The sequence below is a fragment of the Thalassophryne amazonica genome, chromosome 2 (genome assembly GCF_902500255.1).
Source record: "Thalassophryne amazonica chromosome 2, fThaAma1.1, whole genome shotgun sequence".
Lineage (NCBI taxonomy): Eukaryota > Metazoa > Chordata > Actinopteri > Batrachoidiformes > Batrachoididae > Thalassophryne > Thalassophryne amazonica.
In genome coordinates this window covers 159,364,779-159,379,425 of record NC_047104.1, presented here as the reverse complement: position 1 = coordinate 159,379,425, position 14,647 = coordinate 159,364,779, and the positions used below count along the sequence as shown (strand labels likewise).

The following is a 14,647-nucleotide window of genomic DNA, read 5'->3' as shown; positions in this document are numbered from 1 at the left end:
AGCTTGGCTGATGCAAGTGCACATGATTCAAATCCATATAGTTTTTGCAAAAAATAAAAAGGTTGGATAGTTTTCTAACAGACCTCGTATTTAGCGGTATTAATATTCGCGTTTACATTATGAATATGTACGTATATGTACGTTATGTATTAAAATAGCGGTATTTAATTTGGCGACCTTGTTTAACTCGCAAAATTCGTGTAATAAAACCCACGCGAATATTTGCACCTTTACAGTATTTGCAACAGGAAGGAGAAGCTCCCTTTATTTCTCAGCTTATACATACAAACATGTTTTTACAAACCAGACAAGTGTAATTGTGTGTCTACATGGGTATTTGCAAGCTTACTAATCTGTTTGATATCAGAGGAGGATAGGGACCAGGGAGCAAAAATTCTCAACCCCCATGGGAAAAGTTTATCTAGCAGTTTCCCCTTTCATCACTTAAGGGATTACTCTGGCAGAGGAAATTGAAACTTGAGGGTGTGTGATAATAGCTGTGTAACAGTTAGTGCTTGTTGCTTATTATCAATGAAAAGAAAATATATAACATTGATATCCAGATCAGAAAAAAATCAGCAGAGTTCTCGGGGGGTGGGGCGGGGGTTCGGTTGAACCCCCTGAACCCCCTCTATATACGGGCATGTGCTTACATCGAACTTACTAAATAAAATCAATCAATCAAAGAGGTTGTCCATGGCGCGATGTCATTGTTGCGTGATTGTCATGACAACAGCGGCACTGTTTCCATGTTGTGTGTTTCACTCATGCTTTCACATGGTCAGGATTTGGTAAATTTAATCAGAAATGGGGAGTTTTCACTTGTAAAATGAGCTACCAGTACCGGGATAGTTTAGTTGGTGAGGGCATGTCGTCACCATCACATTACTGTTGTTTTCTTCTCGTAGTAAGAGAGTTTGTATTCATTAGTAATTTTCCATGGCAACCGGGCTTCAAACACGCTCCAGCAGACGGCCCAAAGCAAGTGAACACATGGACATTCAGAATCGGGCTGGAAGAGCAGTCGGCTTGAGCGGAAAGGGAGCGTCTCATCAGTCGGACCTGCAGCCCGGAGGAGAGACGCGTGGTCGGTAACAGTCGCTAACAGACGGTGGCAGCAGCAGAAAACAGCATTTGGAGGAAAAGGGCTTCATTAGTGAAGTCCCATTTAATGCAACACACAAGGATATTAGATAATTTGTTCCCTTTACACAAGGGACCGCACGCCTGAGAGCTGTTGTGCGTTGCCCCATGAAAAAGGATTAAAAACTTTGTGTGTGAAATGGACGATTCTTGTTTCTTGCCTGCAATAACAGACAAGAGTCCCTCTTAACGACTTTAATCAGCAGAATAGCTTTGATAGATGTTGATGAATAAATTGTCAAATCAAAGAAACATTACGCGATGATGCCACAGTTTAACGGGGCTGTGATGGCAGTATAATGGTGTGGTGCTGTTATTTCATTGTCTGGGGAGAACCCTGTGGATGGTATCTCAGTGCAGTTCCCCTACAGTATTATAGGTCTGTGTCAATAAAACGGTCAGATTCTGTAGAGACTTTCAAGTCCAGACTTAAAACGCACTTATTTTTCCTTTCGTATGGCTAGCATACTGGCATAGTATGTTTCTATGCTTTTTACTCTTTTAAATTCTTTTTATTAGTAAACGGAGCGTGCCGCAGCCTCAACTTTATCTAGAGTCTGGTCTGTTGGTGAAGCTTAGGGCTTGTGGCCGGCGATCAGCTTAGTATTTCTTCTGTTTTTTTTGTTGCTTAATGCTGACAAATTGTACTGTTGTCTTTCTGATGCCTGACTCTGTTTTCTGATGCCTGATTTTTGTGTCAAGCGCCTTGAGGCACCTTTGTTGTGATTTGGCGTTATATAAAAAAATGAAATGAATGGTGAGCCACCAGGCCTTCATAGAAGGCTGCAGGTGTATGAATATGACATCTGATTGACACACTTTAGCTCCTTCTGATATAACAAAAGTCAGATGTTAAATCTCCACCTGCTCCCTCCTTGATTAAAAATTTTGCACTGCAGACATTTTTTTCCCCTCTGAAACCCTCCCCTTGTACAATCCATTGGTGCCATTAAAACACCTCAGTAACTCCTGTTTGTCACCAGACCATCTGCACTGGTGAAGGCAAAGTGTCATTTTCAAACTGGTGTAAATGGTTGATGATGTACATGCACATGTACCCAGCCAGAAATGACTGAGGGGATTCTGACCGTTAACATGCACATTAAACTTTGCTTATAACCAAATGTATTGTTTGCACCCATGTAGTTGGCAGCAGTGAGGTTAGTGATGCTGACACGGAGTGATCTTAGACTTTTTTCTCTGTGTGATATACACACTCACTGGATTTCTGTGAAATGCAGGGATTATTTTTTATTTATTTTTTAAATAATGATCAAGCTTTTCAGGGCTATGGTAGGATTTCCTAAATAATGTGAACATCACTTTAGCTTTTGTGTTTGAGGGCCTCACATTTTCCACACAATGCAACTCATGATATGAGCTCCAGATATTGTTCAATCAATCAATCAACTCTTTTTTTTTTATATAGCGCCAAATCACAACAAACAGTCGCCCCAAGGCGCTTTACATTGTAAGGCAAGGCCACACAACAATTATGAAAAACCCCAACGGTCAAAACGACCCCCTGTGAGCAAGCACTTGGCTACAGTGGGAAGGAAAAACTCCCTTTTAACAGGAAGAAACTTCCAGCAGAACCAGGCTCAGGGAGGGGCAGTCTTCTGCTGAGACTGGTTGGGGCTGAGGGAAAGAACCAGGAAAAAGACATGCTGTGGAGGGGAGCAGAGATCAATCACTAATGATTAAATGCGGAGTGATGCATACAGAGCAAAAAGAGAAAGAAACAGTGCATCATGGGAACCCCCCAGCAGTCTACGTCTAAAGCAGCATAACCAAGGGATAGTCCAGGGTCACCTGATCCAGCCCTAACTATAAGCCTTAGCGAAAAGGAAAGTTTTAAGCCTAATCTTAAAAGTAGAGAGGGTGTCTGTCTCCCTGATCTGAATTGGGAGCTGGTTCCACAGGAGAGGAGCCTGAAAGCTAAAGGCTCTGCCTCCCATTCTACTCTTACAAACCCTAGGAACTACAAGTAAGCCTGCAGTCTGAGAGCGAAGCGCTCTATTAGGGTGATATGGTACTACGAGGTCCCTAAGATAAGATGGGACCTGATTATTCAAAACCTTATAAGTAAGAAGAAGAATTTTAAATTCTATTCTAGAATTAACAGGAAGCCAATGAAGAGAGGCCAACACGGGTGAGATATGCTCTCTCCTGCTAGTCCCCGTCAGTACTCTAGCTGCAGCATTTTGAATTAACTGAAGGCTTTTTAGGGAATTTTTAGGACAACCTGATAATAAAGAATTACAATAGTCCAGCCTAGAGGAAATAAATGCATGAATTAGTTTTTCAGCATCACTCTGAGACAATTGTTGTTGTTAGCAGTTGTTCTTTTGTCTTCTTTTTTATCTATCAAATGTTGTAGTAATGTTGTCATACAGTATTGTTTCAAATGCTGCTTATCTTTTTTTTTTTTTTTTAATCTTCTACACATCTTACCTAAACAGCTCTGAACTACATATAATCGTTGCTGTATTTCTAGGTCACTTCACATCTGCAGAAGACCTGAATTTACTCATTGCTAAAAACACACGGTTGGAGATTTATGTTGTCACTGCAGAAGGGCTGAGACCTGTCAAAGAAGTGGGCATGTATGGCAAGATTGCTGTCATGGAGCTGTTCAGGCCGAAGGTACATGTTTGAGTGTGTGCACATTACACATGAAGGTATTTGCATATACAAAGTGGGAATGCTGAATAACTCACTATTTCAATTACAGTTGCCAAAAAAAAAAATGGAATAACTTTGAATAATTTGCCAGTAGTCTACCAATAATGCTGCCATGGAAAGTGTTGGTGGAGTCCACGGTTGGCCGTTTCCCCAGTGATAATTTTGAATATTTTCTTAAAATGAGGTGATTTGGTACTTTAAAAAAAACAAACACACAAAAAACATGTATGTGCTACAGACTCTGAGGGCCATCGGGCTGGTGTTTATCCTTTGATATCACACGTGAGAGTCTGTGACTCTCCCTAGACAGAGCACTAGTCCATTATTTTATAACTGCCATAAAATGGAATGACTTTGAACAAAATTTCTAACAAATCCTGTAGAAATGTTGGAAACTCAATGCTAAAGGTATATTAACATAGCCTGTCGGCCTAGTTGTCGAACCTGTGTGACACCGTAAACTGCATCTTGTTGCATGTTGTACATACCTCACCACCCCCGCGCTGAATTTTGGGTCTCCTTATTTTCTGGTTAGGGTGAGAGCAAAGATCTCCTGTTCATTCTCACATCCAAGTACAACGCCTGCATCTTGGAATACAAACAGAATGGAGAGAGCATCGATATCATCACTCGCGCCCACGGCAATGTACAGGTGGGTAAAAGCTGCAAAAATGAGCCAAAACCAGGAATGCCAATGCCTTAAATTTTGTGTGAGTGTAGTGTCAAAGTTTGGTAAGTCTGGCCAGACACACACACAAAAAAGTGGTCCATTCTTGTGTCTGTCTGTATGTGGGCACATGAACTAAATGAACAAATTTCAAGATGCGCCGCCATCTTGAAACAGAGACTTTCGGTTTGGGAGCCTCTAGCTTGCGTGTTTGCCGTCATTAGAAACATCTGCTCAGCTGTCAGATTTCCAGGGAGTGAAATGGCCACTGGAGGTGAATTCCATGCCATATCGGAAAATCATTGTGTTGTTAACCCACAAGTAATGAGAAGGAGTGCTGCAGTGGTGTGAATATCAATCTAAAGCCCCGGTCACATGGCAGTAAGAAAGGACACTGAAGCCAAAATGAAACAAGAAATCTGGACTTACGTTGACTTTCAGGGACATCATTTAACCATCGTCCAGCTTCATTCCTGTATGAATCCCAACGACAACTTCATGTCATCCGTAATCCGTTTTGCTTTCTGTCTTGGCCGTACCTCATCATTTGTGTAATTCCCATACCATCAGCGTTCAACTCCGTTAATATAGGGCAGCGCAGTCTTGTTTGAACCCTGTGCGATTTGACCCCTTATGGGGACAGCTGCTCCTGTTATGTAATATATACACAACATAGTTTCACACGGATAGATGGTGTACTGTTTTGTTTTCGGCTGTAGTCACAGAAGCAGTAGCAAAGTGCGTGTTTTTTCACTTCCCAGTGGAGACGGGAAGACGAGGCAAATGGGAGACGTCGTGTCGGTAAGTGTTAGGCTACACAGCTAACCAGAGTAGCTGCGTTCTCTCGGCTGCACAACCGCCTTGACACATTTGAGTCCGGGTCATAAACAAACCATGACACATGTCTACTTTCCACTGCATCGTCACTTGTTCTTTGTATTTTCACTTTGTTTGCGTGCAGTTTGCCCAAAATCTCAGAGAAAGTGCTGTGTTTCTGTCATATGCTTGATATTTTACCCCTTTAGCGCCCACCCTCAAACGAGATTATGCTGCCCAATTGAGTAAAAGACTCGTGTAAGGGCCCCATCACACTTAGCAAGAATAAGCAGGAATCAAGATGAATCAGCCAGACTGGGGGGGAAAAAGCCAAACTTCGAGATGCAGTCGGGAGGGACAGACATTCCGACAGCTTTGTACGAATGCTGGTCAAATACTTAGAATGTGGGCAGATCCTGCCTCGACTGAGTCGTGCACAGTCCGTGTGCATGCCCACGAATGCAGTCCAAATGTAGTTTGAACACAGTATGAATGCCTAGGCTCCTGTCAGATTTCATTTCATTTGTTTTTGTTCTTTTTTTTTTTCCCATGGTAATGAATAAAAAAAGAAAATTGCACTTTACAGAGTACAAAATAACACGTTCCATGTAAAAAGAACAGGAGTAGGATGAAGAAAAACATCTTATCTCCTACCCCATTCTTATTTCAACACAAGTTTAGACGGTCTCACCTTGTGTTCCATTATAAGAACACATAACAATAAGCATTTTTTCCTTTTTCTTTTTTAGCTTTATTCATTTGGCTTTTCATACAATTTTAATATTTTCTGTTTATACAGGCATTTAAATAGAAAGACATTTGAACAACATTTTAAATGATTTTCCATAGAGTTCCATTGTTTCACGCCCGCCACTGAAACACACATTTGCTTCAGTGTAGTTCTAGCAAAAGGGGTTTTAAAATCATATCTTCTCCGGCTTGTCTCACTATTTACAGTGAAAAGTGTTTGCAGACTACGTGGTAACAGAAAACGTTTGGCTTTATGAAGAACTAATAATGTTTTTAAAACAACCAAGTCCTTCAGTTTTAATAGTTGTGACCTCAGAAACAGTTCTGTTGTATGTGCTGTCGGAATAGCTCTATTAATTATCCTATTCTTTCTATTAATCAGCTCTATTAATTAATTATTAGTGACATATGTATTGCCCCATACCTCCAAACAATACATCAGGTATGGCAAAATCAGAGAACAATAAAGGAGTCTCGTCGCCTTGTAATTTAACATATACTTGACCTTGCTCAAAACAGCAATATTTTTACAGTTTTTTTTTTTTTTTTTTTTTACGTCTGCTATGTGCAACTTCCATTTCAAGTTTTCATCAATGAGTACTCCAAGAAATTTAAATTGAGACACTCTCTCAGTATCAATGCCATTAAATGCATTTATGATTTGTAAACAGCGTATATTTTGTCTTACTCAGATTCAGTGACAATTTATTTTTAGTAAACCATTTCTGAAGTAATATCATTTCATCTTCAGCAGTCTTCTGAATTGTTTTTAAATTATTCCCAGACACAAAGAAATTAGTGTCATCAGCGAAAAGGACAAAATGTAATACCTTGGATACATCACAGAGGTCATTAATATATATATTAAAGAGTTTTGGCCCCAATACGGAATCTTGGGTGACAAAATGTAATACCTTGGATACATCACAGAGGTCATTAATATATATATATTAAAGAGTTTTGGCCCCAATATGGAATCTTGGGTGACCCCACAAGAAATTGTGTTTAATATAGATCTCTGGCCTACATATTCTACATATTGTTTTCTATTTTCTAAATAACTAGTAATCCAATTTAATCCAAAACCTCTAATTCCATATGACTGTAGCTTAGCTAACAAAATTTTATGATCAAGAGTATCAAAAGCCTTTTTAAGGTCAATGACAACTCCTACTGTATGATTTTTATTCTGAAGTTCAGTAGTAATGTCCTCTGTGATTTTCATTAATGCCATAGTTGTTCAACGGTTGCTTCTGAAGCCGAACTGATTGTCATAAAATAAAGAATGTTTTTCAAAAAAATAATCAATTTTTTTAGCAAAACGTTTTTCCAAAGTTTTGGAAAATTGAGAAAGTAAAGATATTGGCCTATAGTTAGTAAGACTGTGCCTATCACCAGATTTGAAAAGTGGTAAAATCTTAGCTACCTTCATTTTATCCGGAAATACACCAGTGTTAAAAGACAAATTAAATATCAATTTTAACGGGCTACTAATGCAATGAATTGTCTCTTTAATGATTAAAAATATCTAACCCGTCACTATCACAGGAATATTTACTTTTTAATTTAAACACAGTAGTAATATCATTCTCACTCATTTCACCAAGATAAAAAGATTGCATGACTTTGCTTTCCCCTTTCCAACTGTCTTTATTTTGCAAAAGAAAAGTTTTAGCTAAATTTGGGCCAACATTAACAAAAATGAATTAAATTCATCAGCCATTTGTAATGCACTTTTTTCAACATTCTGTTCATTTGTTAAATACGATGGCAAACTAAAGCTCCTTTTAGTGCCAATTACATCCCTTAACACTTTCCACATTCCTTTAATATTATTTTTGTTTTTCATTAACAAATTTGTATAATACTCTTTTTTTTTTTTTTTTTTTTTTTGCATGCCTGATTATAGAAGTCAGTTTGTTTTTATAGGCCTTATATCGCTTTTCAGTGTTTAATGTCCGATAAAGCTTATTCATTTTTTTTTTTTTTGCAGGATTTTAATATACCTTTGATATCCAAGGTTTATCATTACATCTTGTTTTAACTTGCAAGTTTTCAGGGGGCAATATTGATTATATAACCATAAATACTTTTGTAAAAATAACTGATAGGCATTATTTACATCATTAGTATTATACACACTGTCCCAGCGTTCCTTTTAAAAGGTCATTCTTAAATTTGTTTACTCTTTCTTCAGATCTAACTCTAACCACTTTAGTATACTTCTCTGTTTATTTTTAGTTCACATGAATGTGTTACAAATACTGGTAAGTGATCTGTGATGTCATTTCTCAAAAGACCACTTTTAAGTGTTTCCTTGGACATTTATAAAAATATTATCTATCAGTGTGGCACAACTTGAAGTTACACGACTTGGCATGGTAATAGTTGGATAAAGGCCTTTACTATACATTAAATCCAAGAAGTCAGAGCTACTTGTATGATTTGATACGTTTAAAAGATTTATATTGAAGTCACCGCAAATTAAATACATTTTATTTTCATTGACCCCAGATTGCAGTAAGAATAAGAATAATGCACATTGACTGTCATACTGGTGCAGTTTGAGTGCCACCTGAGGTCTGGATGGAAGCCAAGAAAGGTTAAAGATATGGCAGAATGAGTGCTGTAGTTTGCTATCTGCTGAAAACCTGTCATGTCTCACTGCTGGAATTCGAATGACATCCATCCCATGAACTGATTACATGTAAACCACGGTCCCCTGACTATCGCAATGCTATAGTTCATGTGATTGTGTGTGATCAGATTATTACAGTCATGAGATCACTGACATGCACACTCTGAACCGTTAATCCCAGTAATAGCCACCATTCCGCGGCACATCGTAGTACACCCATGATTGGGGGACTCTGGCTTACATACATCAACCCATATATTGGATATAATACGAAATCCAGAGGAGAGGTAAGGCAGGTCCTGACATTAAAGCATTACACAGTGGCTGCACCCCCCCCCCCCTCCCCACTCTCCAGGAAATCAGCTGTTGAGCAGACAGCGGGATGCTCCGCCGTCCAGACAGGCTCAGGCACGAGCAACATGGAAGAGGCATGTGCTGTCGGCACTTGACTGACGTAACCATGCTCCCAGGATGACAGGGATTTTATCACAGGCTGCTACCTGGCTGTTGAGCTGTTCCAAAGGTGACCTTCTATTTTATTTATATTGTAATGGCTTGGCAATACAGTTGGACCGTTATTACCCCTAAAGAGTTCGATGATGTACATGTCATAATATGTGTATTATAGCTGTGACACGTCGTTAAGTTGTGTTGTGGCATTGCGGCACATCTGCATGTGGTGTTACAGCTATGATGACCATAATATTTTACATACATTATCTGACCTATGGGAAGGAGTGATAATGTGTCTGCAATATACGTTTATTATGGATATGAGGCCCCGTTCAGCTCTACGCACTGCTCCACGTCTCTGAGATGCATCAACTCGCAGTGACATACAGTGCTTTTGGTTTGATTACACAATGTTCATGGGTTAAAGTTCTCCATCACCATGATGGATTTCCATCATTTGGAAAATTTAACCACACATATGTGCGCGCACGTTGTGTCATGCGTGTTTTGGGGCCGAAATATGACACTGTCACGGTCAGAGCAACATTCCATTCTGCGCTAATCAAAGTAGCAGGAATGTCAGCGTGGATAGCACTGCACTGCGGAGGAAGGGACCGTGTGAATTTTCACTCCTCCCCGCACTGTTCACTGCTTGCCATAAGCCATGGTCCTGTTGGTCGGGCCTTAGTACATGGGGCCCGGCCGGGCTCAGCCCGAAAGAGCGACGTGGGCCCGCCCTCCTATGGGTTCACCACCTGCAGAGGGGGCCATGGGGGTCGGGTGCAGAGAGGATTGGGTGGCAGTCGAGGGCGGGTGGCCCGGTGGCCCGGTCCATGCTCACAGCCCCTGTTGGGACATGGAATGTCACCTCGCTGGGGGGGAAGGAGCCCGAGCTTGTGCGGGAGGTTGAGAGATACTGACTAGAGATAGTCGGGCTCACCTCCACGCACAGCTTGGGCTCTGGTACCCAACTCCTGGAGAGGGGCTGGGCGCTTCATTTTTCTGGTGTTGCCCACGGTGAGAGGCAGAGAGCTGGTGTCGCATTGCTTATTGCTCCCCAGCTCAGTTGCCATGTGTTGGAGTTCACTCCGGTGAATGAGAGGGTCGCGTCCCTACGCCTTCGGGTCGGGGACAGGTCCCTCACCGTTGTCTCGGCCTATGGGCCGAGCGGCAGTGCAAAGTACCCGACCTTCCTGGAGTCTTTGGGAGGGGTACTAGATAGCGCTCTGACTGGGGACTCCATTGTTCTCCTGGGGGATTTCAACGCCCACGTGGGCGGCGACAGTGAGACCTGGAGGGGGGTGATGGGGAAGCACGGCCTCCCCGATCTGAACCCGAGTGGTGTTCAGTTGTTGGACTTCTGTGCTAGTCACAGTTTGTCCATCACGAACACCATGTTCGAGCACAAGGGTGTCCATAAGTGCACGTGGCACCAGGACACCCTGAGCCGGAGGTCGATGATCAACTTTGTAGTTGTATCATCTGACCTTCGGCCACGTGTCTCGGACACTCGAGTGAAGAGAGGGGCAGAGCTGTCGACCAATCACTACCTGGTGGTGAGTTGGATCTGCTGGGAGGGGAGGAAGTCGGTCAGACCTGGCAGGCCGTATCGTGATGGTCTGCTGGGAACGACTGGCGGAACCTTCTGTCAGCGAGGTCTTCAACTTCCACCTCCGGGAGAGCTTCTCCCAGATCCCTTGGGAGGTTGGAGACATGGAGTCCGAGTGGACCATGTTCTCCACCTCCATTGTCGATGCGGCCGCTCGTAGCTGTGGTCGCAAGGTCTCTGGTGCCTGTCGCGGCGGCAATCCCCGAACCCGGTGGTGGACACCGGAAGTAAGGGATGCCGTCAAGCTGAAGGAGTCCTACTTATCTTTGTTGGTAGGTGGGACCCCAGAGGCAGCTGACAGGTACCTGCAGGCCAAGCATGCTGCAGCCCGTGCGGCCGCAGAGGCAAAAACTCGGGTCTGGGAGGAGTTCGGGGAGGCCATGCAGCAGAGAACCAGTCACTTGGAAAAAATCATTGAAGTTCCACAAAACCACACATGAAGGATATATTTTTTTTCTTTCCTTTTTTTACATGAAGGGCTGTAACTTCAGCTTGTCAGTGTGCCCACGTGACAAGCTGTTTTGAAACACAAGGTTCGGTCAGATCGGCACACAGAAATGATCACACAGACTGCATTTTGCTAGAATAAAAAGGCGTATATTTATTCCCCACAAAAGCAGTTACATCAAACACAAGTGGTTGCAGCGCATTTTTCTCTCTTACCGTGACGCCTTTAAGGTGGAGAGCCAACACCTTCAGCAGAGTGCGCCTGTCAACCGGCTGGGCGTTCGTACGTTAACCCGCAGCAGACTCTGTTGAAGCATGGTTCTACTCCCTCTTTTCTAGTGTGTCCGCGAAGGGAGGGTGAGTGGCCAACTCAACCTCCCTGGCGCACATAATTTCTTTAATCAACAGGCATCTGAAAGTTATTTCAAAGATATAATAAAAGCAGTTCTTCACTCCCAGTTCAGAATGATCCCAGCATGCTTCACTCCCAGTCGTTAGTGGCTACGAAAACAAAGTCGTGCTATCAGTGTAATAATAAGTACATCCAGCTCTTCGCTCCCAGTTCAGACTGACCCCAGAGTGCTAAAACAAAATTAAATAACAAATACATTCTCAGGGTTACTTTAACACAGGTGCAAAACAGCACAATAACATTTTTATTATACACAAGCCCACGTGACATCGCGCGCATGTGAAAGAACGAGTCACGTCTCATAAGGGAGGATATTATTTTTAACTAAAGTTGATGAACTGGCGAAGTGACAGATATTAATGATCCAGTCTGGGTGTGAGAGTTGGCTGCCCCTCAGAAAAACCATGTTCATGAGAAACGAATAAAAACACTGGTGGGACACGGCGGGCGAGCCTTGTTTCTTGATCTCACCAAGAGTCCTGGTTAGCAACTTTAATCCACAAAAAGGTGAGTCACGATTGATATCTTTAAATGGCTTTGATGAAGTTTAACTTGCGGTATGCTTTTAAAAATATTCTGGGGGAGATCCCCCAGACCCCCCATAATCAATACTGTTTTTATTTCACAGTTTGAAATGACTTTTGTTTCAGAGGGCTTCATACCCTTTAAAATTCACCAGAATACACAAAATTTGACTTGTTCTTTTAAAAATGTTCAGGTTTTGGTTTTTTTTTAAATGCTTTTTCTCTCTCTCCTTAGAGGCTATTTAGAATAGATTTGTATACTGTATTTACTGAGAGAAAAAAGAGTGTGTGCCCCCATTGTGCCGCATTTTATGGAATTGCTGGCATTGATTTTTGCCAGGAAAAAATTCAGTCAGATGAAAATTTATTGCTTTAACCCATGGTCTAGTTCACAAGATGAATGCGTGCCATAGACATTACACATAACAATATTTCCTTTGCGCACCCCTAATGGGATCCAGTGGAGGTGCACATACGGCTCATCTGTGGCGCAGTCGGGACATGCTGGCAGGATTTGATGTGCCTGACCATGGCGAATGTCTCTTGAGTGCGATCAGACTGTTCCGAATCCTGTTTTGACACCGCAAGAATATTTAGAACACAGTCTGGCTGTGGTCAGCATGCACTTCGACTGCCGTTCTAGCTTTTTCCACCTCGACTACATCTCAAATGTTACGAAGATGTGCTAAACATTTTGGCTGGCTACAGGAATTTGCCCGACTGTTTGGAATGCATGCAGAATGCTGTGGGAGGTTTTCGATTGTGTCTCGACTTTGCCTGAATGGAGGTCGAATTTTCATTCGTATGGCTTTCTGGCTCTAGCATGACAGGGTTATAACCAAGGCAAAACGAGCATTACACCCGGAAGTGTGTCTGACGTACGCATGAGGATCGGGCTTCAGCTAGTCCTTGGCATTCATTGATTATTACATTAGTTCTGTGGGTGCCTCCCAAACACTGAATATAGCGGACCGGCAGACGATGAAAGTGTCTCCAGGGAGCGATGTTTCAAGGACTGGCAGAGAGCGTGATGCATGGCAGTTCGCTGTATATCCACGACCGGCAGGGCTAGAGTTGATGACCTAGTATTGTGAATGTGGCATGTGGGCGCTAATGTCCTCATGCTTGCGTGTGTGTACACCTTGTCTCTTAACATTAATACCATAGTCAGTAAAAGTAAGTCCTTTGGGCTTCTCCTGTGTTTCACTTGGGGTTGCCACAGCAGGTCAAAGGCAGATTTGCATGGTGATTTGTCATAAATTTCACATCAGATTATTGATTAATGTAGTGGTAATATTTCATTAAATGAAATAGTTTTGGTCACTTGTTCTCCAGAGTAAAGACCAAACAAGATTGGTGTCCATTGGATTCTGTCACGTGACCCCGTAATGTGATGACTAAGCATAACAGATGCTGCAGACTATTCCTTTTTGAAACCCTTTAACTAGTGTGCCTTAATTGAGAGAGTGGTGTCAACTCAGAACATGGTGCCATTTTGAGTCCAACTGCGCTGAACAACTGAATTAGGGATGAGCGAGTGCACCGCTGTCTGTATCTGTGTTCAACCATCTCAAGTATCTGTATGTGTACTCGGGAATGGGCGGGGCCTAAACCAGAAGTAGTGGGCGTGGCTCAACTGAAAAATGGGTGGGGCTTAAATTGGTACATTATTTTAAGCCTCAAATTGATAAGGATTGATCAGAAGTGCTATATTTACTATTTACAGAACAGCCTCATATTTGAGATTCAAATAAATGATTTTGATCACAAAAGTAAGAGAACTATTTATAGAACAAGTTTTTTATGAACTCAGAATATCAGTATTCTTAAGTGTATGAGTGAATATTTACAGAGCACCCTCAAATTTGAGATTCAAATCAATGATTTTGATCACAATAGTAAAGGAACTATTTTACGGAACAAGTTTTTTATGAACTCAGAATGGGCCTCATGTATCAAAGTTGCGCACTTGTGGCATAAATTTACGGTGTAAATTTGAAGTACACCAAAGTTGCCGTGACATGTATCAAGCAGTACGCACCTGCCCATTTCCAGTGTACGCCTGACGTGACCTTGATAAATGCGGCGGGTGAAAACAATCGTAATTATAATAAACACGCCCATAAATATTCAGACTCCGCTTCAGACACACCCTCATTTTACGACATGGAAGCCAGGAAGACGGCAAAGAAAAAGAACTCCACCAATCACGATGCGTGCCAGTAGAGCGTCAAAAGCGGCCGTCGCATCAATTGTTTTGTAGTATAATCAAAAAAGTGTTACAGTGGTCCCTCGTTTATCGCGGGAGTTAGCTACGTTCTAAAAATAGTCTGCAAAAAGCGAAGTCCGCGATGTAGTCAGCGTTATTTTTTTACAATTATTATAGACTTTTTAAAGCTGAAAAAAACCTGTAAAACCACTTTATAAACTTTTCTCAATCAGGCATGAACATTTTCTCACTTTTCTCTCGTGTGTAAACACTCTCAAAGTTCAAACCTTAGTA

At 41.9% G+C, this 14,647-nt stretch overlaps 1 protein-coding gene and 1 long non-coding RNA gene across 2 annotated transcripts in view; both read left to right on the top strand.

The window, feature by feature from the left end:
* Window positions 1-14,647, top strand: part of ddb1 (damage-specific DNA binding protein 1) — a 260,804-nt gene that overhangs the window by 13,532 nt on the left and 232,625 nt on the right. Inside the window, exons 2-3 of the mRNA XM_034160167.1 lie at window positions 3,641-3,789; window positions 4,364-4,480. Coding sequence (XP_034016058.1) covers window positions 3,641-3,789; window positions 4,364-4,480 — 266 coding nt within the window. The remainder of the gene's footprint in view (window positions 1-3,640; window positions 3,790-4,363; window positions 4,481-14,647) is intronic.
* On the top strand, window positions 9,829-12,725 carry LOC117501334. Its single transcript, XR_004558014.1, has 3 exons — window positions 9,829-9,839; window positions 11,089-11,091; window positions 12,639-12,725. It is a non-coding gene; the product is annotated as an uncharacterized LOC117501334 (long non-coding RNA).